The sequence below is a fragment of the Galendromus occidentalis genome, unplaced genomic scaffold (genome assembly GCF_000255335.2).
Source record: "Galendromus occidentalis unplaced genomic scaffold, Mocc_1.1 scf7180000077153, whole genome shotgun sequence".
NCBI lineage: Eukaryota > Metazoa > Arthropoda > Arachnida > Mesostigmata > Phytoseiidae > Galendromus > Galendromus occidentalis.
Genome location: NW_003805141.1, coordinates 31475 through 58415, shown reverse-complemented (window position 1 = coordinate 58415; position 26941 = coordinate 31475). Strand labels below are relative to the sequence as shown.

General features: G+C 53.4%; 1 protein-coding gene across 1 annotated transcript; it reads left to right on the top strand.

The window, feature by feature from the left end:
* The first annotated feature begins 882 nt into the window (after positions 1–882).
* Positions 883–26750, top strand: LOC100901062 (glycine receptor alpha 1). Its single transcript, XM_029110899.1, has 14 exons — positions 883–886; positions 1885–1942; positions 13027–13095; positions 16070–16159; positions 17906–18077; positions 20886–21073; positions 21221–21339; positions 22037–22191; positions 23612–23783; positions 23889–24043; positions 25105–25221; positions 25894–26007; positions 26464–26561; positions 26672–26750. Exons 1-14 carry the CDS (start codon positions 883–885, stop codon positions 26748–26750), a joined length of 1590 nt encoding a protein of 529 aa, XP_028966732.1.
* Positions 26751–26941: the final 191 nt, after the last annotated feature.

Below are 26941 nucleotides of genomic sequence, written 5' to 3'. Positions count from 1 at the left end.
CAGAACTACCGACGGATGGGCGGGCGGACGGACAGACGGACCGCTTGCCTTCGTTCTCTCTTTCCAACAAACCCGCCGACCGACCGACCGAGCGACCGTCGGACCTACAGACCGTCGGAACGACAGACCGACGGAGCAAGCAAGCCTCCAACTAAACTGGCGAGCAGACTAAAGAGTGGACTGGCAGGCAACTAGGGAGCCGTGCAAGCGCGCGGATGAGCGGACGCACGGACGCTTGGACGAGTGTGTGAGTGAGCAAGCAAGCGACCGATACAGGCCGAAGCCGCCGCCGACGACGACGACGAGGACGCAAGGAAAGCCGAGCGAGTAGGGCGCGCACGCAGAGCAGCGAACCACGCAGGCGAGTGATGGGGGCCCTCTGAACTAGGTTTCTCTCGCTCCTCCCGCCGCCGGGCCCCTCTCGCGGTCCGCCTTCAAGCTCCACACACACGTTGCGATGTTTTGACATTGTTCCGTATCTACGTGCAAGCAAGCGAGCAGGCAGGCAGGAAGGCAGGCAATGGCGTCGAATTTCGCGGCTAGCCATCGGTAACCCTGACAAAGTTGTCAAGTTGACCCCTCCCGGAAAATATGCGGTGGTAAACGAACTATCCAGGGCCCAGTGTGCGCCTGCCGAAAAGCCTGCAGCCCAGCAGTCGCTTTTCCCAGTCAGCCAGCCAACAAGCAGCCGAGCGAGAGCTGGCTGACGGCTAGCTGGCTCACTGGCTAACTGGCAAACAGGCAGACTGGCTAGCTATAATAGCTGGCTAGCTGGCTTCATCCCTTCGGATTCATCTGCAGTTACAACAAGCACTCGTTGAAGCACCTCTGCTTCGAGCAGCCCCCTCGTGAGCCGCCGTCGTCGTCGCATCACCAACAACAATGGGTGAGTACTTCGCATGCGGAAACCGCTCCCGGTCGCCATGGGCTCTCCGAGCTATAAACGCAACTAGTGACCCTCGGCTCGGATCGAGTTCCTCGATCACGTTTAGGCTTCGCGCACCTCGATGATCGACCGTGCGCAGCACGAGTGTTGGAGCCTCGGTGAATCTCGGTCATCCATCGATCAGAGCATCGTCGTGCAGCCTCGTCAGAGGTTTTCCGGGGAATAAGACCGCGCATACCGTGATCCAGACCCGGAGAAAGCTCCGAGACTCATTCCGAAACTTCGTCCGTGATAGTGGATCCCAAGCATCTTTACCTTTTCGTGATCTTCTCAGAGAAGTTCTCCTCGGTCGGGATTTTGGTTCATTAGCGATGCAGCCTGTCGTATTTCCATCCGCGCTTCTGCGTCAGTCAAGAGTAGAAGTTATTCCTGCGCGGATCTATCGAGCCAGATTTTCTCTGACGATTCCTTTGCCAGATCCGAAACGGCGATCTCTCACCCGGAGGTTCATCAATAGATCTCTCCTTTCGCACTATGATCGCCGTTCGACTTCTCACACACGCTCCCGCAGGAATAGTCGGGAGCTCTGGCGCTGACTCGCGGATGTTAATCACTATTGGAAATTAGCAAGTTGGACACGCATCGGCGTGTGTATGCTGGATGGCGGCCGGTAGGCTGTGATTAATTTGGCGCGTAACTTGTATCTAAATCACCTGTACGTGCCTCGGCCTTATGTAACACCGACGGTGGCAGCGCGTGAATGTTCCCATTATGATCACGCGCCTTGGCGTTTATGTACACGCACACATAAATACATAAATGCGAACAAAGTGCCGATCGCACACCGACACTTCCCGCCAAGATATCGATCCTGTGAACGGAAACCGTAGCAGATATTGTTGCGACCCGCGGGCTCATCAAATTCGTCGATTGTGCCGACGGGAGAGAATAATAAAGCAACAAAGTCTCGTTCATTAACAAGATATTTTCCCTTCCAGGCATACACACTCAGCTTTATCCCTACATGTACATTTTCTTGGGAACGACACTAATATGGTGAGTTTTGAGAGGACTGTATTCTCCCCTCGGTAGTGGCAGTGTCGACGGTGTCTACGCATTGGATACGACCACGGGATCGTCGTCGAACCTTGTGCTCCGTTTTTACTTCGGGATCGAGGGATCCCTCGAACGACAAATGGGCTCGATAAAACCTGATGAAGTTCGAGCGATTGTGGCATATTTATGTATATGTACTGTGTGCTTCGCTATCAACAGATCACGTCGTCACGAACCTTATTTGGGCTGATTGGAGATACAAAACGGTGCTTCAGAGTTGAATTGGCCATTCAGCTCGGTCGTGTAGATTCTCGGAACGGGGACAAAGGCCGACATCACGTGAAAACCCGTCGCGAATGAGATCTCGCCACTCCAGGAGTTCTCCTGGATCGGTTGAGAGCTCGCTCTCTCAAAACATACCCTCACGGTATTCTCCTCATCCCTACGCCAACCTTCCACGGGTGTCCGGACATTGCTCCATCAACAACACTGGAGAAATCTGTCCTGCTAGGGAAACGATCGAAGCAACGGAAGCCTGGCAAGAGGCACACGTTGTACCGTGGCCATGCAGTTTTTCTTAGCTGTTTCTGCGTCAGTGGAACAGTCTCCCCTTGTTTGTCAAGTTCCTGACTCTCGAAGGACCTTGTTAGGGCTGACAAAAACGAGAGACGGAAACTTTTTTGCTGCGAACATATGATTGCATGGCTGCATAAGGAAAACAATACGCGCTCTAAAACATGTGAAGTGTGGCCATGTGTTGAACCATGCATAAGCAAGCGACGGGAGATCCTCGATCATAGGGAATATTAAGGGAATAAATCACGGTCGAATGACCTACTTGCCCGTGTCCGGCTGCCTCGGAGCGAATCTTCCATTCGATCTTATGATTCCGTTGAATCTTCGTTCTCGGGCGCTATTTGGACAGCGAATCCGAGAATAGAGGAATCCTTGACCCATATTTGAGCGGCCGAGGGGGAATCGTCACTCGATAGCAACATGGTGTGAGGCTATTGGACCCTCCCTGAAGGAATTCCTGACTCGAGAGACAGGGAACTGAAATTCAAAAATTCGCTTCGTCGGGGATTTATTCAGGAACCGCGGTAACGAGCGGGTGGGCGGAAAAAGTGGAATGCCGACCGTGCGTGTTCTTCCCGTCCGGCTGATCATATCATGCTCTTAGCTGAAATCATCCCGACCGAGAATAATATACCGCGAGAAGATTATCCCATTGCCACAACGGAGTCCGACGGTATGATCATCAACGCAAAAACCAGCAGGAGACCCGTGCGTCGACTGGTGGCGGACAAAGCGAGTGGGTTGTATCATGGAGTCTTCCAGAGGCACGTCGAACGTGAATTGTCGTTTGTCATACGGGCGTACTATATTACGGGGACATCGGAGGCAGAGGCGGTACAGAACGAGAGGGAGATACAGAGAAAAAATGAATTCGTTTCGTGTTGACCGCACTTCTGCCAGGTCGAGCTAGCGAGTGACTATGCTGGCTCCGGTGGACAAGTGATGACAGCCTGGAAGTGAGTCTGAACGACGCTCCCACAATCAATCTTTGACCTCCGTCCTCGCGAAGGTCTCGCTCGTGCACAGCGTTGACCCGCCCTCCAGCTCAGGATGAAACTGTTGACGCCTTCTCACCTCGCATGAGAATCGATCACTGGCAGCCTGGACTGCGTGATTCCGACGAAGTCATTCGAGATTTGAAAACCACGGAGACTATTCCCCGCATTAATTCTCCGCTCCCACAGCATCACTCCCCCTTCGGCTTCTCCTCTTTCCTCACAGTAGGAGAGATTACTGAGCGTGGGTTCGGGCCTTCGGTGAGGCAGTTCGGGACTTCCGTGCCAACGAGTCCGTGGGCTGCAACTCTTGGGCGGCTGCTCCGGACCTCATCACGGAAGTCAGGGGCGTAATTCGGTAAACACAGAAATGCTTCGTCGACGGAATTTCCGTCTCCCTTCCCTTTCCCCCGTTTTCGGACTCTCAGCGCTATCCTTGGAGCTCTGGAAACATAGCTGGTGAATACGGAAGGACACGCAGCGGTCGGAGAAAAATCGTGGGGCTGGGCCCACCGGGTTTTCATGCTCCGCCGGTACGAAGCATTCATATTTGCTCGAGATGGTACTCCAAAACCTCACCGTCTCATTCCGCTCTCCGGCCTGCTTACGGAAGGCTCGGGAACGAGGGCGGTTCAGGGACAAGCGAAATGAGAGCGAGCTTGAAGGACCTCCATAAGATTTTCTCTATCGTTGAAGTTTCAAGAGCGTCTTCCGAAATTCCGAAGGGGCGAGAACCTAACGTTTGTATTTCCCCCGCCACCGGTGCTTCCTCTCCCGGCTGTTTCTCTCGAGCGCTGGGAGCCAGCAAGCGAAGGACCACCCATCTCGCTCCGGGCGAGCAGACGGTCTCTTCTAAATATAACCCTTATATATGTGTGAGTCTTCTATCTGATTTCCCTCCAGGAAATCCTAGGACTGCTGCCTCCAAGAGGATTCCGAGGTACTCTCGCGAATAGGGCACCCGTAAAACGCAATGAGATCCTTGCGTGATTAAGCCTATTCACTCGGGAAACTGCTTGACTCGCTCGTTCTCTTTGAGGAGAACGCGGGCTCGGCTTGACTTGAGCGAAGTGTGGCAGAAATTCTCGTTTGGAGAGGAAATCGTGTTCGGAGCAATGAGCTATGGACGATTGCTGCCATCGATTCCCTGATACTCATAATGATATCATGGACGACAGAGAAGTCGATGTGCTCGAAGAGGGAACTTCCCCTATCAACTCCGAGCGACAAGGCGCCGTAATATTATTCCAAAATGGGCTTAGAGTCGAATCCGAAGTCGCCGAATCTGAATACGTTGGATGTCTGCTGTTGAGAAAGAAAAGTAAGAATGGGAGGGAGAACGAAGAAAGATGTTGCAGCTACCGCCCGGCTGTCTTGATACAGATAAGAGTGACATCACGCTTCACCGCACGGTTCGAAGGAAAGATTCAGAGCACACAGTTTGTTGAAGTTTGTTTTCCGTTCCTTCCCTCCTCTCCGCCGGCGGTCTCCTTTCTGTCGTAGTTTTCGGGAGCTGATTGCGACGAAGATGAAACGAAGCAAAGCTTTCGACGGACTTCTGAATTGACAAACGTTGGACAACTACAATGTGAAGCTCATTATTTCCATTTACATGCCGCTCCGGAGGAGGCTCTTCCGATGAGAGCAAGCAGTGCGCCAGCGTCCGCTGAAACTCTCGAAAGTCGCTCGCAGGTTCGTCCGCTCGACTGATGAGGACAGGACGCGGCTCGGTCGGATGATGCGGGAAAGGGATCGATCCGGGGAACAGGTCCGAGTAGTGAGTGTTCTTGTCGAGCTGGTCACGGAACAGCAAGAAAAATTGTTCCTCCGATCCCATTGCGCGGGAGACGCTGAGGGAATTCGCCGACTCGATACAACAACTATCGAAGAATTGCAAATCCATTCCGAGGGGAATTTCGCTCGAGCCCGGGCTGGGAACGGCTGTCGGGTTCGTCGGCATGATGGCAGCAATCATAGTACGATTCCGCATTCCGTACGGAATGAAGTCATTTGCGGAATCTAGCCGGATTCGGGCTTCCCGGTCTAGTGAGGGGCGTCGGCGTTCGGGCGGCACGGAGGGTTCTGAGTCAGGGTTGGTCGTCGAGTGACGCCGAGCGGCGACAAATCCAAATCATCAGGTTTTGTGGAGCGTGTCGCGGAAACTCTTAATAGATGCCTACATAACGCCGTTGTGCACGGAAATCTCGAGGATCCGGACGGAATTCCACTTTACGGCCCTTTGCGACCGACGTCTCCGCCATACGTGCATAACCTCTGAGACAGCCCGTCCTTTCACCGGTCGTGATCGGATTCCTTATCGCCGCATCGTTCCGTATATAGGGCGGCGAGCTCCGGTCGTGAAGGTGTCCGCTGCGAGATGTGCATTGCAGTTCTGATCGTGCATATAAAAAAAATATATCAAATTTTATGAATTATTAAAATGGTTCCGCGCATTGATGAAATACCGGAGTCGCCTCGAAGCCACTCGTATGGACGAGCGATGGCCTTCCGACTGCCATTGTCCACCGAATAATAATTCGAGCGAGTCACAATGCATCGCGAGATCAGGATTCCCATTGATGATGTTGCGTGGGACCGATCGATAGCGTTGTCGGTGACCGAGCCACGAGAGCATGGAATGCAGTGAGCAGGCAATCGTTACGCGATCGATTGAAGTCGCTAGATGTTGCTCTGTTGCCGATTCATCTAATGCGCGTTTCCGGTCCGAGTCCGATTCTGAGCCCGATGTGGGAAGTTACGCAATTATTCCCGTCTCATGGTGTCGCCAGAGCCTGCTGGCTCCGGGGTCTAGGAGACGCCATCGACGCAATATGTGCGTATGATACATATCGATAAGGAACGCCGGCCGCTGATCAGTCTGCATACATATTGACTCGTTGGCTCGATCCTCGTTCCGTTTGTTCGTTACCGACTGAGGGCCGGCCACTCGACTCTCCGACAGAGCCCGGTGGCATGGTCTGTTTCTGTCCCAGACTTAAGAATAGCGTGTGTCCATCTTTCGCGAGGTGAGCTGTTGCCATATCCTAAAATAACTTGCTGGATCTCTTGAACCGGAACTGCGTATGGGGCCATTCGTCTTGGATGGACGTTCGCGTCATCGCAGACTTTGTCGTCCTCTGCTCCGGTGCTGCTGTCGGCGGCGAATCCCACGGAGACTGAGCAATAGTGGGACTCTCCAGCAGGAGGAAAAATTGTTTCTGAAGCGAATTTACGGAGTGGGACGGAAAGACGTGTCACCGCCTGATTGGGAGTTTTTTGGTAATCCGACATCCAAAAACTGTACCTATCCCGCAGCGGTCTCAAGAAGCTCGTGGTCCCGATCCACCCCGAGAAAATGCAACAGCAAACCGAATCCAGAGATAGGCGTATGCATCGGTGTCCGTCACCCGCTGAGCGCCCACTGCGCAGGGGGCTCGTGTGTGGGGAGCGGGTCTGGACGCCAACCTCAGAACGGGTTCGGGGACAGGCCCTCGCGGAGCTTGTGGAACGGACGCACGAAGAGCAAGCTGGAATTTCCATTTCATTCCCCCCGAGTGCCGATGAATCGCATCGGATCAAGCAGCTCCCGTTTCGACTGCAGTCCGCCTGATTGGCCTGTAGGTTCGTTCCGCCGGATCGTTCACTCGATCGCTCACTCGCCCCCGCTCACTCGCTCGCTGGTTTGGCTGTTCGTTCCGGAAGGGGCAGCACGACGAGAAGCACAGCGCAGCGGAACCATGAGGGAGCCTCCGCGGGCCTGGAAGGGATGAGCTCGAGGACGAGAACGACCGAGGGGCTCGTTGGCTCGCTGGCGGGCAGACGGGTGGGTGAGCGAGCGAGCGGTCGGTCTGTCCGCCCGTGAGGAAAGAGAATCGAGCGACTACCGGAGTCAGTAGAGTGAATTCGGTTTGTTGGATGGAGCAGGTGAGCGGGCGCGAGGAACGAACCCACCGATGGGGGAGCACCGCGGGAGAACGAGCTACTTCGAATCGCTTTGATGAACCGGCCGCACCGACGAGATGACGGCCGGCACGACCGCCAGCGGCTCTTCTCACTCGTCTACGTGTTGGTCCGTAGGCTGTTCGTATGATATGAGGCCATCTGCTTCTTAGGATATTCGCCGGTCGAGCGTTTATGTTTCTTGTGTTTTTCTCGTCCTTTGGCCCAGTTGGCATTTCATCACGGCCGCGGCCCCTGGACTTGCGTTTGTCCTGGAGCGCCCCCTTCCACCCGCCCGTGAAGATCAGCTGACGAGAGTTGGGGATGGACGGCAAGTTCACGCGACCCCACGACGGAGTAGGAGATACGGAACCGACGTGGGCTGCGACGTATCCCGTCCAACGAATCGATCGGCGGACGGTCAATTCGCTTTTAGGTCGTAGGCTTGTTCGACTGATTCGTGAAACCATATATTTGGCCCCGGCCTGTCTCTTTCGTGAGCACTACCATCAATTATTCGTTTGTTCGTCTGTCCAGACATTCGTTTGTTCGTTCGTTTGCCCGCTCGCTCCTTCACCCACCAGAGGAGCCCTCATTGTTGTGGAGGAGGGAGAGAATGTTTGGATGAAGCATGTCAGCGGAAGCTTTCTCCGTGCTTGAACTTTTTCCCCGTCGCTACCGCAGCGACTACAGCGATCGCAACCGCTGCCCCTCTCGTGTCTCTAGTTGCGAGTAGTCGACGCTCACAACAACGAAAAAAAAAGGGGGAATGATTGCCAGTTAGCCACCCAACTTGTCCCGGCAAATCGAAACTCCGAGTGATTTCCTGTCGAAGACTCACTGCAGGTCTCGTTCCTTCTCCGCTAACAGGACGACTAGCGCTTTCAGTCGCTAGTCGGGTGAACTTGCATGTCGGGAACATCCGTCGGTGCTTGTGAGAAACTCTCGCCACATTGACTAGCTAGAGTTGCCGTATGGGAGATGAGGGATTCGCTTCTGTCGGATCGAGTCGGCGAAGGTCGACTTCTGCCCGCTTCGAGCGATATCCAACCGCGGGGCGAAGGATATCCAATCAGGCTCACTCAGACGACGCAGTCGTATGACCAGCGATCGCGAGGATGTGCGAGGTGTATTGGCTCGTTCCCGCATCGTTCTCTCGTTCCATCCTTAGCCACTCTGGTTCCTGGGTTCGCCTGGGGGGCGTCATCCCTCGCCAGCTGAAAAACTTCTATCGACCCAGAAAAGAAAAGCGGAAAGCTGTTGTTTCCATCGCCAGCGTTGGATGACGCTCTGACGCTTGAGCTCCAAGCGGATGGGTGTATCGGAAAGTCAGCGGAAGACGAAGCTATTCGATTACCAGTTTCTGCCGGGCTCACCCGCCCCGAAGTCCAGGAACTCGAGTGAAAACATTTCTCATGGGTGATGAAGCCGAGGGTACTAAGGCAGTCGTCCCGTTTCGGCGAAGACGTTGCACGAGCGGGGCACGGCTCTTCCATCGTAGGGCCCACGCTGGCTGGGGTACCCAAGAGGCATTTATAGGTAGAAGTGAAATAATTGCCAACAAATCGCGGATTGTAGCTCGGGTACATTTCTCGTCCCTCGAAGCTTCCCATCTTTGAGCCACGCCAGTGATATAGGCACGCAGCGCATGCAGAATCGGAAGCTTCATGCAGAAAGTCGGAATCGATTTTTCACGAAGCCGACGTGACGATCGTCTTTCGTACCCGTCCGGCGGCCGACGAAGGGACAATCCGGACCAATTCCTCGTGGGCGTTCTCGCGGCCTGAACTCGTCGTGAGTCGGTGCGACACGTGAATATTTTTCGTGCTTCGGCACTCCTTCGCCGCTATCTGTTGCGGTATTCATAAGAGTAGGTGTGGTTCTCGTCGAAGCGGAGACCATTTCTGAAAAGTCACAACATTGGCCTTGATGGCACCGTCAGCGACCAGTTGACCTTCTAACGCCTTCCCACCCTGAAGTCTTCCGTGCACCTGCTCACAAAACTGTCTGTACTTGGACTGAGGAGGCACTTCGGTGACCGAAAAGGGCGCGGAAACAGAGGGGGAGTCGGCGTTCTGGTCGATGTCGCTGTCGTCGTCGTTTCCAAGTTTTTCCCCGCATGCCCCTCCGACTCGGCTCCGAGCCCGAACGCCCGTGCAAACATAACCTCTTGTTGGCACAGGAACAGGTCCGCGCTGTTCCAACTAGCAAAGAAGTGAGAAAGGAAAAACTAAGCCGAGCCGAAAGAGTTCAAACAGATGTTGCCAGTCCGGGGACGAGAGACTAACGCGAATTCGTTCCCTCGTTGCCTGTTCGCTCGCCGAACCGGTATCGTTCCTCGGAGCGGCAACGACGTCGACGAAACGAGGCGATGCTCCGGGCTAGGTCTGGTAATGCGGAAGCAGTTGCAGAATGCCGTCGTCGATTTGACTCGGTCGATCCGTCGAAGGATTGCGAACCTGTCATCTTTCTGTGTTCCTCCTCGGAAACGACTGCAGCCGTGAAGGGAGAACGCCCGAACAGAATAGAGAAGCGGGATGGCAGCGCGGGAGGCGAGAGGTGTGATACCGGAGTGCGATTCCCCGATAGAGCCGAAGGGTCTATCGAGCGAGTTCGTTCCGTCGTCTCCGAAATCCGATGATTCAATTCAATCTCCGTTGTGATCTCCATCAATAACGTCGGAACCGAAAACGATAATTATTCTCCGTAATGGTTCCATCAAAGGACACCTGTTCGGAGGAGAGCGTCGGGAACAGGTTACAGGAGTTTATTCGATTCGTGCAGTCAGAGGTTCAAGGAGTAGAATTTTACGAATTCATTCTCCAAGGAGGGGATGCCATCGGGACAGACCGACTACCGACTAGGAATGAGGGTGTTGCTCGAGTAGTCAGACCGAGTTTTTCCCCCGGTTGATAAACCTTGTGCGCGGAAAAATAACTTCTAGTCGACGAGGCTTCGTGAGGTGTAGGGGCAATGAATATCCGAGGAAAACTGCGCTCTTTGCTCTCGCAGCACAACGTTGCTCCCGAGACAATCAACAGCGACGCAATCAGTGGCCCAGTCGATTCGTTCTCCCTCTTCTCGACAAGGCGTTCCAGGAGAATGCATCCGGACAGACCTTTTAAGAAGGTACCTACGATCAATCTTCGCGACCCGGAGTGCTCCGGTCGATTGTCGGCTGCAAAAGAACCATGGAAGGCCGAGAGATCCGAGTTGCACATCAAAACAAAAGCTGGGGCTGCCAAGTCCGAAAACGCGGCGAGTCCTTCCCGGATGGGCTCGCGAATATCTTCGATCTCTGATTGAGAAGCGAAAATTCCCCTCATCCCGCTAGCAATTCTCGATTCTTGAGCGGGGAGTTTTCCCGTGTCTCTTCCACGATCGCGAGCAATCGTTAATTCGATCCAACCCATGATCCGACAGCCGAGAGAAAGGTTCTATCTACGGATCAGAGAGAAACGGAATCCGGAAGGACTGCGGAGTCCCCGATCCATCGCGAATGTCCCCGGAAAAAAGCAGGGGGTTCACGCGTTGACTCCGGATTCAGTATTTCCTGCTCGGAGCGCAAACGGGAGCTCCGGTTTCGAACATCCTCGTCGACGACATACTGAAGTAGACCGAGCCATCTGTCGTATGTCAACGGCAGCGAATGGACATTTCCGACGTCCACCGCCCACTCTGATGCTGCTGTTAGCGGTCGGTGATCGTTTCCGGTTGCTCTCGTAAGTTCAGAAAAGTTCGGAGCATCGTCTGTTTCGGATCAAATTCGCGAGTATTGCTCGACTGCGCGAACGTAGAGATCGACGAGTGCGTACGACTCGAGCCGATTGACAGGCGAACCGCTGATCGGAAAATCAACCCCGGAGCGTCGACGGGCTTCGCTTCTGCCAAAACAGCAACAGCGGCGGCGGCGGCAGGCATCACCGGAAAGGCTGATGCTATTTTATGCATTAACGCGTTTGTTCGTCGTGAGATTCGACGAGAAACGACTCCGGGCCGCCAGCGCTCTTAGGGGAGAGCAACATCAGCAACGACGTCCAGTACAGAACAACGTCCACAGCTGGCGGGACGCCAACCGAATTCCCGTTTCAGCCCCGGCCCGCTCAGTCTGAGAGCGAGGCGGAGCTGCGCCTCGGACGAAGACGCCGCGAGAAACTCAGGAGCGGGCCAGAATACGGGAGGGAACAAAAGAAAAACCGCTGCCGTCCTCGTGCTCCGGACGGGTTGGCTGGTGGGCGCGCGGGCGGCTAATCGGCACTCTCGTTCTCTCCGTCCTGTAGTCACTCGTTAGTGAGCTCCCACCGAGAGAGTTTTTAGAGAGAAGGCAAAGGGGGAAGTGGCCCCTATTCAGCTGACGACCGATGGGCAGAGGGAAAATGGTCAGCGGGGAGCCGAGGGTCGAATACAGAGGAATAAGGGCTTTCTATTCGCGTTTCCTGCCGACGTTCTGATTACGCGGAGTCCCGATGAGCGATTCGGGGGAAACGCTATGATCGCTCGATGTTTGTTGCCGTTTCGCGTCATCATCGGTCTCACTTCGGGGAATCCTCAGCGATCGTGATATAGAAGAAAAAGCCGAGGTGGAGGTGCTGGACTCGATAGTGGACGGACCTCTGCCGACCGGTCACTCTGTGCGCCACACGGTCTGTTCCTTCGACGGTGCTCTCGCTCGGATGGGGCAAACTTCATCCAGAATGTGTCGTACTAAGCTGAATAAGATGATGGGCCGGAGCACCGGCAGAGACGGCGTTAACGGCCTCGACGACGTTCAAGACCTCAAGCTTTCGACACACGCTCCGATGAGCGATGCTCTAACTTGCCCCGTTGGATTAATTCCCAAGCCCGGAGCTATATCGATTGCCTTAATGCATCGTCCGCAAAGGCGAGTCAGCGATCCAACGAGTGGATGAACGAGAAAACTTCGAAGACCGCCGGCCGCCTCGAGAAGAACTAGACAGGGATGCCGAGGGAGAAGCGTAACCTTGAATACAATTTAACTTTTGAAGATCAACACGAATTCCTCGCAAAGTCCCGGGCGCGGATAAAACTCGTCGGAGCAAAGTTGAACTTTTTTCTCCGGACTGTCAAGCCGTGCGACTAAACAACCTTCGAGAGAGACTAAGCAAGCAGACCGCGAATCAAACTCCGCCCTTCAAGAAAAGTGGTGACATCGGCCGAGGTGAAGGCGGAGGTGCCATGAACGCCCCAGGCCATAATAATGCGTGATCTTCGTGAGTGACACGACGAGAGAATGGGGAAGAGGAGTGAATGAGTTTGGGCAAGAAGGAAAAAAAGAGCCAGATCACCAGCCGGGAATCGAGGCGAACCGATTCTCGCCCAAATTATCTCGTAGCGGCCGACCGAGGACCCACCGTCAAACGGCGCGACTCTTGGGTGTGGTGGAATCCCTTTGTTGTGATGAGGTGCCGCAGGTCTCGCTCCGAGAGAGCTCAGCCTACTCCGAGCACGGAACGGAATTCTACTTTAAATCTCTAGAATAGGTTCTCGACGATATTCCATGCGGCGACATTGTCGATTTCGCTCGCTCTAATTTTTGCCTTTCTTCGTTTCCAGCTCGAACACTTTGGGGTCGGTTCTGTCGCCGGGCCACCACAAGCAGATGCAGGACTTAGCAGGTGCCAGGTGAGCAGATGGAATTTCAGGAGTCGTCAGGGACTTCCTTCCAAAAACGATAGGAAACGAGACAGAAGAACAAGAACTGACTGAGTCGAATCGTGATCTTAGCGAGCGAGCTCGTTCCGGGTCTGTTTGAGATAGCTCATTAGCGACTAATAAGAGAGACGGTGGAAGCTCGGATTTGAGGGCGTCGAGATCGAGGTCAAAGAAGAAGTCGACGACGACGACGGAAGACTCCGATGCCAACTGCAACTACAGCGACGACGGTGGTCGGTAGAGGCAACAACATCCACAATGAACTCTCGCTCGCTCTTTCCCATGCACGGGCTCCAACTTGGTTAGCTACCTACTCGACCGGGCGAACAGGCACGCACCGAGGGTCTGGCTGCTCGTGACATGAAGGAAATCGGCTGAAGAGCTTTGGGTTTCTATCGAGTTCCATTCTTTCTTTGCCACGACGACGCTGCAGCAAAACGTTGAAAGGCGGCTCCACTGGTAGTTGCGGCAGCTTCGTCGGCGGCGCCTGCGGCAGCAGCAGCTCCACTAGATGAGCCCACAATCAGACTAGCCGAGCGAAATCTACGCGGGCTTTTCTCCTTGCCGCTCGTCGTCTCCTCCGTGATATGCGAGAGAGGGCAAAGTTTCTCGGAGCTTTTTGCGGAAAAGTTTTCGCTCTCCGTCACAGACAGAAATTCATTAGCCGCCGCGCGAAGGCGCTACTTTGCCGGGTTCTGGAGACGCCCACCTTTCCGTGGCGGCGCGATCTTGAGCTGTTGAAATCTCTGGCCGACGAGCGAGAAACGTGCTAGAAAGTGGATTATCGTGGGATCATATGTAGTAGACCCGATGTAGACCAGGCGATGTAGACCAGGCAGCCGCCAGCCCGATGAATTGTTCTCGGTTCTTCCGTCAGGAGGCTTTCTGACGTCTAGAGCGTTTCGCTCCCGTCCCTCGCTGAGTGATTCGGAATTGTTTCGTCACGAAGCTCTGGGCCCCGACTGGGACATTCAAAGTGCTCCCATCCGTCTCTTCTACAAATTCCCACGCTCCCAACGAATACACGGTTTACTGAAAATCGGGCTCTGACAGTGATATCCTCCGCATAATGATCAGACTCCGGATTCCGGATCCGGATCTTGCTTCTGTGATTAGGATCGGCTTCATCCTGCGGGGATTACAAGGGGGTCACGCGAATTCAATTTTCGCGGATCGATATGCCCTGTATTTCCGCTCATGGGGCATCCCCAGATAGAGTAACAAGTCCAGAGCGCGGCTCTCTGTTGGTTTCATCGAGTGAGAATAGCGAGACACCCACGAGCGACATCGACGGCATTCGTGTGCAACGGGAGAAAGGAGATATCGCGGAGGAAGCGTCGGAAAAACTCGCAGCCATGGGACTCCGGCTAGAAGAAGAACTGACAAAACAGCGGCCGACCGAACAAACGGAAGCAGACTAGAGCCCGTATGCCGTGGTCTGCAGGTAGATGAAGCCTGCTTGCAGGTGGTTGCAGGTGAAAAAAGCCTCCGAGCTCTTCCCCTGTCGCCATCGAGCGTGTGTGAAAGGAGCGTCGAGGCAAGCGGCATCAACCCGAGGAGACAGAGCTCCCTTCCACGGCGGCGGCAGCAGCAGAAGAAGAGAAAAGCTAACAAAAGAACGAACGACGCTCCGCTTCTGCCTCCGACATCAGAAACGACGACTGCGGAGCTTCTTATTTATTTCTGTTCTCCCTCTGCGAAGTGCTCCAAAGGAAAGAAAATCCGGGACCGACCTCTGAGCGTTTTTATTCGCGCCTCTTCGCCCCCGGCTCTCTGCTGCTCCTTGCTCGGTCCTCATCTCGTCTTTCTCTCATCAGTGACATTCGTTTTCCAAGACGTTCCGCACGCGATATACGCATCGGAGCGGCCCACGACGTCCGCCTAAATACAATTTCCAAACTCGTGGTTCGTTTTCGAGACGGAACTCACCGCGTGGGCGACGTACTGACGCTAAATACGGTCGAGGTTCGTTGGCAGCGTTCAGCTGCTTGCTCGCTCGCTCGCAAGCATCCATGCATAGGCGTTCGGGGCAGGCGATGACATCTTCCTGTTGCCGGCCGTCGCCGCTCGAGCCCGGGTCGCTCATTCAATAGCTGAAGTCTTCCAACTCTTATTGGCATATCGATTTAGCGAAGCGAGCCGTTCGTTTTTCTCGTCGTCGACGGAAGCCTGCGTCGTTGACGATGACATCGCCGATGATAGCAGAAGAAGCGACGACGGCAGCGACCTCTTACTCTCATCTCGGCGCTTTTCATTCAAGTGGACCGAGAGAAACCCGAGAACGGATAGAGTTCACAATGTCGTCGACGATTTCCTCAGTTATTTCATCGCGTACTTCGTCATCTCCCCCACGTCGTCGTCGCCGCCGTCGTCCGTGTTGCCGCCGACCGAGACGGAAATTCCTTCGGGAACGGAGCTCGCGCGGCAAACTCTCCGAAAACATTCAGACTGGGATTTCGGCGAACGGGAGACCGCGTCTCCGTCGCCATTGTTCCCAAGAGCATCTTCGTTCGTAATTCAAGCGGCAGTGCACCACTCCGGGATTCTGCCGGAGGAATTCCTTGAGACTGGCTCATTCGGTTTTTTATTTCATGCAGCTCCTCTCGGATAATACTTTCAAATAATAATACGCATTCAAATAGTCGACCCATGACTTGAGGAAACGGCTGACTCCCCGCTCGAGAGCGCTGTCTAGAAAAAAGGCTCCCCGTTAGATATATGACAAGGGACCTCTGTCTTTTCCGCGAGTCCTCCGTCCTCCGAGCGACTCCCACATCTAAACAAGTTCGACGAGTTATCTTGCCGGTAGATGCAGCGCTCGCTCAAGGAAATCCTCGCTCCCTCGAGCAGAACAGCGAATAATTAATTTACCGCAAAGGTCTCAGTCTCGATCGTTGTGTACATACAATATCCTAATTCTAAAGGTATATATCGAATATTCCAGCTCGCCAAGCCAACTATACCAACAGCCTATGCCGTTGCCGCAAGCCGTTCGCGCAAAGCCGAAAAGTCCATACATGACCAGCGATAAAGAGTGAGTTTCTGACATTCGAACGTCCCACAATTACCATTGGCATCTCCATCAGCCGCGTTGTCGTCGCCGCCGCTGTCACCTGCTCGTTAAGTCACGACGGTCCATTGGACTCATTCTCCTTTTGCCGTTTCCGTCATCTTGAGTCGAGAGGAGAAATGGAAATAACGGAGTAGTCAAAAGGAGAACAATACTCGTCATATGGCAGCGAGCTCGACCTCTCGCAAGAGTTCTCCGCAGTATTATGAATGAACTCCGATATCCGTGGGATTCGTAATTTGTTGTTCCACAACCGCGCTCAGCTGCTTGTGGAAGAAGCGGCGCTTCGCGGAATCAGCGCCGGTTCCGCGGTCGACCATCCAGCTTCTCGGCCTTTTTCGGTCTCGATGATTTTTTCGCACGGTCTGCTGCCTCGAGTTAGTCAAGTCCGTTCCGCCGACCGTTCATTTAGGTGGTCCGCACTCGGTCGGATCCGTCGCTCAGTCGCACATTCGGGTTTCACAGTTGTCTCCAGCCGACCTTCACTGCGGAAGCGTCGTCATCCGCCGTCGTCGTCCGAAAGTTCAATAGGAGAGGAAATAGAAGGAGCCATCGGCGTTGAGGCGTCACTTCATTCGTCTCGTCCCCACGCTTTTTCCATAGGTGGGGAGCGTAGGGGGAAAGTCGTTCCCAATCGTCGATTCCGCTCCGGCTTCGGGCCTTTCCTTCGATTCCGTTCGAACAGTTCAGGATTTTTACTTTCCCGCCCGAAGAGATCCGGGAAGAAAAATGAATGAAACCCTCCCGAACGACATTTGAACAGACATCGGATCCGAGCAGATTAAAAAGTCCAAGTGATGCTCTGGGTAGCCGCAGTAGAGGATACGGAGCTATTTGAGGTCCCTCATAACCCTTGGGTTGGGTCTCGCGAAGGGACAAGATGCATGCGCGGAGGAGTTCCGAGTCTACGACGAGCAGAGCGAATTTCTGTCGCATGGCGAGAATAGTCGTCCTCCGAAAATTCGCAGGAGCGGATAAGACCGAATAGGACAGCCCCATGCCATCGGATGAATCATGGTAATTGATGGTTGCGTAGACCCATGATCACAATGAGTAATCTTTCTCTGTGAGCGTCGTGGATCTTTATCGACAATCTATTCACGCCGACAAGCTCCTGTGCAGGCGTAGAGCTGGAAGCCATGGCGGCCCCCGACCGGCGCGGGCGATGCTGGACTTTCTGCGACTCCGGAACCCACGAAGCTCGTCCCGACGACGGGAGAACAGTTTCCAGTTGTCTAGTTTCCCGTTCATGTGACACCGCTACGGCGTCCAAACCTTCAAAATCCCCCGATATGGGGGTGCAGCCCTCTCAGATTGCTGGAGTCGATCCGCCCGGATCGATATGCTCAGAGCCTCAAATGAGACCTGGTTCATCCACTGGGGGCTCTGGTGCCTCTTGGTGCTCTATCATAGACGAATAGGTTCCGAGGATTCGGGGAGAGTGACTGGGAACTCAACTCGTGGTGCGAACGAGAAAGTTCCCGAAAGTAGACTCTCGCCGTGTGTCACACTCACAGACCCTCTCACCGGTCGGGAACGGGGAAGGGGGTTGGGCATCTGGGCACCAAGCACCCCAGCAGTGTCGATGCCGCTGAGGGGTTGAGATGCCACGGTGATAGAGGAATGATCGTCCTGATCCCTTTTGCTCGCATTCGGATCCACATCGCACATCATTGACATCATATAAAAAGATTTTACGCAACTCCACAGAGGCAAAGCGAACTTCCGCGCTATCGAAAAAAGGATCCTCGACTCTATCATTGGACAGGGCAGATACGATTCGCGAATTCGCCCGATGGGAATCAATAACACTGACGGGCCTGCCCTCGTCCGGGTCAACATCTACATCCGGAGCATCGGGAAGATCGACGACGTCACCATGGTGAGTGTTTGTGACCGTGGGGGCTACCATACATAGTAGGGCAGAGACAGGTCTTTCGCTTGGTTCCTTTTTCCTTGGTGTCGCTTCCCCTTCAGCGTTTTCCTACCGCACACACACACACGGGACGTCGGGATGGAGGGGGCCACTGAGGAACTTTGTTTAACAACAACGAGGGCGGCGGAACCGATGCCAATGCTCACAGCGCAGAGTGACAAGTTGTTTGATGTCTCAGCCTGCACAAACAGGCCCGTTTGGAAGTTGGGCTTTCGAATAGGCACTCTGGTCGGTCGCGAAAAGGGAAGCTTCGGCTCCTCGGTACGAATGTCCCGACCCAAGAGGGTCCTGCTCCTAGAAAACGATGATTAAATCCAATGGCGCACGGCGAAACCCTCTTTCAAACGAGAAAATCAGGATCGGCCGTGCTCGACTCAGAATTATTATTCGCTTCTTCGTGCTCGATTGCGGTGCGGCTCCTCTCGTCCATTCGTTGAACTTCCGATGGTTGGTCGCCTGGCCGTGCGCTCGGCGAACCAACCCGATCCAATTCCGTCCGCGGACCCCGGCCGACCGGAGAAGAAAATATGGGTAGTTTCCCCAGTTTTCCAGCGAATTCATAAAAACGATGAACAGCATAAATAGCTTCCGTTCAGATGGGAGTTTGGCTTGCTCGAGGCTGTTTGCGGACGGAACATCAGCGACATCTAGGACGAAGTCGACATCGGGAAAACTCCCGCGAGAGATCCGCATGAATGCCCGGCTTGGCACAGTGACCGTTTGCGGGGACACTACGCCACCTCAGGCATTATGATTTTCCGCGAGAAGCGGATATCTTCTTTGACTCGGATCCGCGGTCTTCTGTTCTCCCCTGAGCGAGCGAGAGATTCCGATTTCCTGATTCGCCAGCTATCAGAAGTCGACGCTCCGTCTCCGGCTGGAATTGAACCCTGGCGACAAAATCCACCAGGTGATTCCGGATCTTGAGGATGCGTTTCATTCCTCCCTACAACTCAGCCCCACGGCGGCAGTCTTGGACGGATTGAACACCATTCATTCCTCCAACATCATGGAGAATCGTTAGTAGCATTATCTGGGCTGCAGTTCCGAAAGAGAGAGAGATAGATAGAGAGACAGAGAGATTGAACTCGGCAGGATGTATTCTTCCGGGTTCTCTCCTCGAACCGTCTGCGGAAGACACACCACGCGGTCCGGAGCCCCGCGAGCAGGGAAACGGGCCGCACAAAAAACGCCTCTCTCAAGACGTCAGAAAAACGAGTGGAACTGCTATAAAAAGCTCCGTCCTCCGAGAAGAGACTGTTCTAGTCCGGCGATTACTTCTTGAACTGGTGGAAACAGGCAACAATCGAGGGACGCATCAGCTACGAAGAGGAAGCTTGCTGCCACGCGCGATGGAATCTGCTGGCATCGATTGGATTTCATTGGAGCCCGTCCGACAGCGGCTAGCTGTGCTCGGCAGCTATTCCCTGAAACTCCGGTGGACCAATCGGCTAAGGGTGTAGGGTCCGTTCGCGGCGCAGGATTATCGGCTTCTCGTTGGAACTATTCTTATTCCTGGATGTCGCCTAACACAATCGGTTTCCTATTGTCCTTGAGCTCGAGAAGGACAACCTGCCGTCCTGTATATTCAGCTCAAATCACTCTCTTTGCAAGGCAAGCCGCAAAAGACGCATAAGGGGTTAAGTAATCAAGGGTCGCCAGGAGTTCCCCTCTCACCGGTCTTGTGCTCTAATCTCGGACCCTACGCACCTCTTTCGCCCGTTCCTTCTGTTCCTCTTCTGCGCCCCAAACTCCGGTGGGTATGTCCGGCGGATGGTGTCACAGCTCGATCCTGACGCATTCGCTCCCGCAGACCCTCAATATCTGAAGCCCGAGGTCGAAAAGTTGCCTCAACGATTTTTTTCTTCGCGATATCTCGGATGAGGCTCAGACTCTCGACTCAGCCAGTCCGACAGCCGAAACGAGAGTCCCCACACCCGTTATAATGGCGCACTCTAAACGATCCTGTGGCGTGATCTGGTCGACAGCGTCACTCGCGTCGTCTCCGACTCGTAAAAGATACGATACCGTTTCACATGAGCGTCATAATTCGTGTCAAAAGTCTCGCTGAAAGGAACTCGAGCGATCCTTCGACGATCCGAGCACTTTCGAATATTGATTGCTGTCTCCGTCGCGATGGGTGTCGCCGGTGCCGAACGGCGAAAATGATGTCGAGGGAAGAGAGGATCGGGAAATTTTAAGATGAGGGACCCGTCCTTTCCGACGATACAAGATATAAGGGGGAAGATAGCGGCCTGAAACGCGTTGACGAGCGATAACGTCATGGTTTAAGCCGCACCGTCGTCCTGCGGGACTTCCCACGTATCCGACCACGTTATTTTTCCAATCACGTCAACCTGTGTTCCATACTGAGTTGGTATCTACTGCTGAATCCCTCAGCCATTTCTATCGGTCGGGTTGTCCGGTTTGCCAGATCCTTTCTAGTGGTTGTCCGACCTAGACCGTCCACCGATCCCGGTTCTCGAGCGGCCTCTCACATGTCTCCCCGGTGACGCTGTCGAATCCTGGTATTTCCGTGTATCCGCCGCCGCTGTCGTTCCTGCCGTCCTGTACCTATCGCTTGTTGCCAAAGAGTACACTGAGGAGAACAAAGACAATCTCGATCAGTGAAGCCTCTCAATCGTCTAGACTAAGTGTCGTCTATGCAATTTGCGTTAATGGGTTCTATGGAGCTCTCAGCAAACTTGACTCACTGGATTTTTCCTATCTTTTCCATGATCTTCTACACCGTAGGAGTACACTGTCCAGCTGACGTTCCGTCAACAATGGAGAGACGAGCGACTCCAGTACGACGACCTTGGAGGCCAAATACGATATCTGACCCTAACGGATCAGAAGAAACTTTGGCAACCCGATCTGTTTTTTTCAAACGAAAAAGAGGGTCATTTGCATCAAATTATCGTGCCCAACGTTCTACTCAGGTGAGTTCGATCGAGCCTTCGCCCTATTTCCCCAACTCCGCGCGAGAGATTCCCCGGAGGATCGCTTCTCTCCGTTCAGATGTACGCTATCGAAGGAGGGCCGGAGAATCCGAACCAGACCAGTAATATGATTCATGTCTTTTGCAGGATTTACCCAAATGGAGATGTCCTGTTCAGTATTCGTATCTCATTGGTGCTTAGTTGTCCCATGAATTTGAAATTCTACCCTCTCGACAAACAGATATGCTCGATTCTTATGGCCTCCTGTAAGTATCAAACTTCTCATTACCGCATGTTTTCAAACATGTATCCCGCCCATTTGATGGTTCGAATTTCGAGAGGATCAGGCGAATTTCATTCGCCGGCACATCAAGCAAACGGACCATGCACTCGACTCGAACCTACAGAAATCAGATGTCTGCCACGGATCCTACTCGCCCCTCCCCCCCGCTCTACCCCACACTTCAACTGCCGATTTCGATTATTTGTCTATCCGGGCATCACTCCGAAAGTCCTTCCCTCTCCATCGGTGGAGATTATTCTCCTCCGTTCTCTGAATTGTGAGCTCCTTCTGGAAGATGCAATACGGAAAATCCTTGGAGTTGAATCGTCAGCTCCGACGACGACCGTGAGTCGCTTCGTTGCTTCGCCCTCAGGTGCCCGATATCCGAGAGCGTTGGAAGAAACTTTGCAATCCAAACAGCTCCGGGATGGATTCGAGTCCTCTCGGTCGTTCTCATCCCTCTTCTCGGTCCCATCTCCCGTTCTTGTTGTCGAAGTCGTCTTTTCTCGTTCGTTCTCGAATTCATTCCCTGAATACTCCTACGGACATCGACGAGCTTGCTAAAAAGCAGTCCCCAGCCGCAATTTCGCCCTTCGTCCGTGCCTTGACTGGAAGAGTTTTTCCACAATTCCCGACTCAGTATTTTTTACTCTCTCCCTCTTCCCGGACGTCATTCGTAGATGGCTATACCACAGAGGACCTTGTATTCCTATGGAAAGAAGGCGACCCTGTACAAGTGACCAAGAACCTTCACTTGCCACGCTTTACGCTCGAAAGATTCAACACCGACTACTGCACGAGCCGAACCAACACCGGAGAATATAGTTGCCTCAAGGTAAGTCCAACCAGGCGCCTGTCGTTTGGAGTTACTCGTCGTCGTCATCGCCGTCCCGTTCTCGGTGTCGTCTCTCTCCTCTCGTATTTCGTTAGCCACCCTGTTCGCCGACGTCCTACTTGCGGAACGTACGTACGCCCGCCCGCCCGCTCGCTTGCCTCCTCGTCGGTGGGCTAGCAGCCGAGTCGACCGGCCAGCCAATGGTTAACAAGCCGAGTCGAGATCCAGGACTCCGCTCCGTTCCCTCGTTCTAACCCGAACATTTCGAACGTTGGAAGCAAAGGTCAAAGCAGCAGACGTTGATGGGCGTTCTGCTGATGGCTGAGGGAGCAACGACTGCGAGCGAGCGGGTGAGCTGACTGGCGGACTCCCAAGCTAGCCGATCCGAGAGATCAAACCAGCCAGCCAGTCAGCCTTCCTGCCTTCTCTCCCTTCGCCCGCTGTCTGTCTGCTGAGAAAACAGCCTGTAAGCGACGGGGATTTGTATCCGCGTAGTCAATTAGCGATATCGCTTATGTCTAACATGCCCCCGCTCTCTTGCTTGCCCGCTCGCTTGCATGCTCGTTCGCCGGCTGACTTGAGCCTCACGGTCGAATGCAGCCAGCTAGGAAGCAGCGGGTAGGCGGGACGACCGACAGTTCACGCCGGGAGAGGGACGAGCTGAAAGCTCCCTAACGTCAAGAAAACCTCATTTCATCGTACGTACTTACCCGCCAGGAACGAGAGCAGAGAGCGCGAAATTGAACCTAACGAATTTAAGAGAAGCTTGAGCGCTCCTTCGAGCTGCCGCACGCCGTCTCTGCTGGAGCGGTAACAATTTTTCAGGCATGAGTGAAATTATGTGCGGCACCGATGGCTGGAGCGTTGGCTTCCAGAGTAATTGTGGGAGGATGATATGATGGGTCGAGATACTAAATGAGCGGTTTTTCTGTGGGACGACCCCGAAACGACATCATGTCTATCAGCGAATCGAGTAAACAGTCATGTCATGCGAGTGGAGTATCTCGTCGGTATGCGAATCAATCGACAGATAGCTACCGTTACGACCGCTGCGAGCAATACAGATGCGATTTCCGTACCGCACAGCAACAACCGAGCAATTATACGACACGCTCGAGTGCATCCCATGACACGCTGACCAAGCACTGCTATTGCTGCTATACTACACTGCTTATTGTACCTCCTATCGCCGCCGATGACGGAACTGTCGCTGGGTCTCGTATTGAGTCGACGCAATCTCGAGCTCTGCCTCCATTGAGAGGACGCGGTCCCCTGAATCTGTGAGGACCATGAAGCGTTACGCGCCCGTTCAACCGCGTTCCAGAGCTCAATTTCGAAGTAGTTTTTTGTGGGAGCAGCCATGCAGTCACTCGTCGGAGGCGAATCGATCAATTTCTAAACGCGATGTTCTCCTTTTCAGGTTGACCTCGTATTCAAGCGTGAATTCTCATATTACCTAATTCAGATTTATATTCCGTGCTGCATGCTTGTCGTTGTGTCCTGGGTCTCGTTCTGGTTAGACCCGACATCTATTCCAGCACGAGTTTCTCTGGGAGTGACGACATTGCTCACTATGGCTACCCAAATTTCAGGTGAGGAAACTTGCTGATTTCGTGAAAGTCGATCTCTCGAGAAATGAGGTCGTCCGCTGTGAGAATGATCCGAACGCTAAAAAGAAATTCTGTCCCAATCCGCAGGCATTAACGCTTCTCTGCCTCCTGTCTCATACACAAAAGCTATTGACGTGTGGACAGGGGTTTGCCTCACATTTGTATTCGGGGCACTACTGGAGTTTGCCCTTGTAAACTATGCCTCTCGCTCCGATCAGAGGAGGCAGAACACCCACAAGCAGGTTCGTAGCTGAGATTCCTTGGCAAATCTCCGAATTTTTCTTTCGACACATCCTCCGCTCGGTCCACTGAATGCATTTGATTTGGGCTCCCCATTGGTCCTCTTTCCATAATACATAGAATAGGATTTTCGCGTTGACTATGATTGGAAGGCAGAATTCGGAACTCTGGATTTCGAGCTCGAGAGATATAATCTCGCTCAAAGCCTCTCGTCTGAGATGGTGAGCTAAGGAATGAGAATGGCACCCTGGTCGGGCCGCCTGAACATCGGATGGTCGTCCGAGATCTCTCGGTGATGCCTGCTCCCTCTTCGCTAAGACGACGGCTCCGATGAGGCCTGTCCTGCTCTACTCCCCCCCTCATTTTCAATCACGACGTTCCAACGTGCCAGAGAGAGGAAAATTGAATCGAGTCGGTCCAGAGTAACTCTGTCTGCTCTTTTCTGTCAACTTCGATTGAGTACTCTATAGCTGGTCTTGGGAGAATATGGTCATTAGACGCATATTAAATTTCCTCCTTCCCGGCCTGATAGAGCTCCGTGGGAAATCCTCTTGCCGGATTCTGGAAATCTCAATAACGACTAGGTAGTTGTTCTCGAGTCTTCGTTGTAATCGCCCGCAATGGGCTGGTACAACTGATTCGAGAATCTTCCGATGGACGGCGTACTATTTCTCTCTCTGATGTCAGTTCGTCCGGTTGCACGCTACCGTATTTCGAGACCTCTTGCTCGTCGAGCTCGTGTCGATGAAGTTCACGAAGATCATGAAAACTTTCGTCATCATGCACCGAACCATTAACTAAGATCGAGTCGTTTCACTTCTCTCACCCCGACCCGTGCGTGCACGGGCGCGTTGCATCACACCTCGCACGATCTGCCTTCTCATGGAACAATCATTCACTCATCCACCCATCAACGATTTTACGTACCCTACGAACGCCGACACTGCGGATCCACCCACGGAATCGGTGATGCACTCACTCGCTCGTCGCAACGATCGATTTCACCGATTTACAACTCGGATCTCCGGATACTTTCCTCGACGTGGCCGCGTCAATCTCACAGTCTGTGCCGCAGGCAACTCAGCAGCGGCAGAAGTGGCTTCTGCCTGCTTCGATCGCAGCCGCCGGCCTCGAGAACAACCAGAGTGCCATTGACCACTGCGATGAAGCATTTGCCATGGTGAGTGACATCTACCCCGACGCTTTCTTCCTTCGGCTGACTCTCTAAATTCGCGATCAGTTTCTCTCGAAGCCGTGTCTTGTTTTATATCGAGGTTTTTGGAGCGAACTCGAGTGTGTGCTTTGAGCTAGAGTCCGATTCCGTTCACTCGGAGCCCTTACCATGGATTCGGACGCGTCGTCTACGAATAGTACAAGGTTTAAAATAGACGATGGGAAAGCCGGAATTCCCGTACTGAACTCGCTCCACTTGACACGATCAATCATTTGAGGCATCTCGACCCACTGATCCAGATCCAGTCGGGTTCTGCGTTGTCTGCTCGCCGATACATGCGGGGGATGATCATTGCCGGTTCCTTTGACGATACTCCCCGCACGAAGCTCTGTGTTTTCCATTCGCGGAGCGGAGATGTAGTAGGCAGAGTCAGCCTGCTTCTAAAAATAGATGTCCTACTGTCGCAAGCGTCGGTTTGGAATTAAATTGATTTCTTGTTTCCCTCCCTTTCCCTCTCCATTGCGTCTCGGGTCCGACTACCCAATACCTCCAATGCCTCGAAAAATCCTCGTCATCCTCTCCTACCTATCCCTCTCGTCATGCATCAACGAACAAATTCGTTGGCTCATTCAATGCTTCCTCAAACCCTATCGTCCCATTCCTATCTCTTCCATATAGCCGTTCCAGGGCAACGAACGAGGTCTCGGGCGAAACACTCTCCCAAACGATGCGGATATCCTCGTGCCCCGGCAACGAACTCATACAGCGCCGCAGGAACTTCGACAGTGCGAAGTGCGTACAAATAGTAGTGCCAATGAATTTGCTTCTGTTCATGTTTACTTTCGTGTTTCTCGGAGAATCGAACCGAAAGGAAGAAATATTCGCTCTCAATTCTATACCCGGATGCCATGATTTTGCCTGATCTGCTGTGATCGTCGCCAGAGTGTGTGTCTCGGCCCAATAGAAATATTTTCCGTCAATGATTGCTTATGTTCTCATCGTGAAACTCGGTAAAACTTGAAGGACTGATTTCGGGCCTTGACAGTCGAGAGAAGAGTCGTCGCTCTAGCATGCGAGGAGAGTCCAAGATTGCATTCTTCCGATTTCGATCATATGGACCACCAGGCTCAGTGTATTCTCTAAAGAGAGCGTATGTTCCTTCTCGGAGCTTGTGGGGCATGAGCTCGATCAAATGTGATATCAGATATGATTTCTCATACGACGCGGTGATCCTCCTTCTAGTTCCAGGTTCACATGAAAGGTCCGTCCTCAACAGGCTCAAACCTGTGCCGCTCGTGGCTATCTCGGTTCCCGACGCGATCCAAGAGGATCGACGTCATTTCAAGGTGAGTTTGAAGCGCCGCATCGCTCACAAAAAAATTGAGATCGAAGCATCGATTGAAATAGATCGGCCGAGTGAACGCTGCTGCTCACGGTCTCCTCCGAATTCTTGCAGAATATTCTTCCCGTTAATGTTCGCGTTGTTCAACCTGGTGTACTGGACGACGTATCTCTTCAGGGAGGACGCCGATTAATACTACTAGTAGCTTTTCGACTCAAATTCCACTATAACTTCTGGCAGTAACTTCATCCATTGTTTGACATTGAACTCTACTCGATTGACAACCCGATCGATCGATCGTTCGTTCGTTACTTCTACTACCACTTATACTTCAACTTCGAGAAGCTTGATAAATCCACCGCTCAGTCCGAAGAAAAGAGAGCA

Coding starts and splice junctions, on each gene's coding strand:
- LOC100901062 (XM_029110899.1), top strand. Junction 1,943..13,026: donor TTGGGAACGACACTAATATG/GTGAGTTTTGAG, acceptor CTTCGTTTCCAG/CTCGAACACTTTGGGGTCGG. Junction 26,562..26,671: donor AGGATCGACGTCATTTCAAG/GTGAGTTTGAAG, acceptor GAATTCTTGCAG/AATATTCTTCCCGTTAATGT.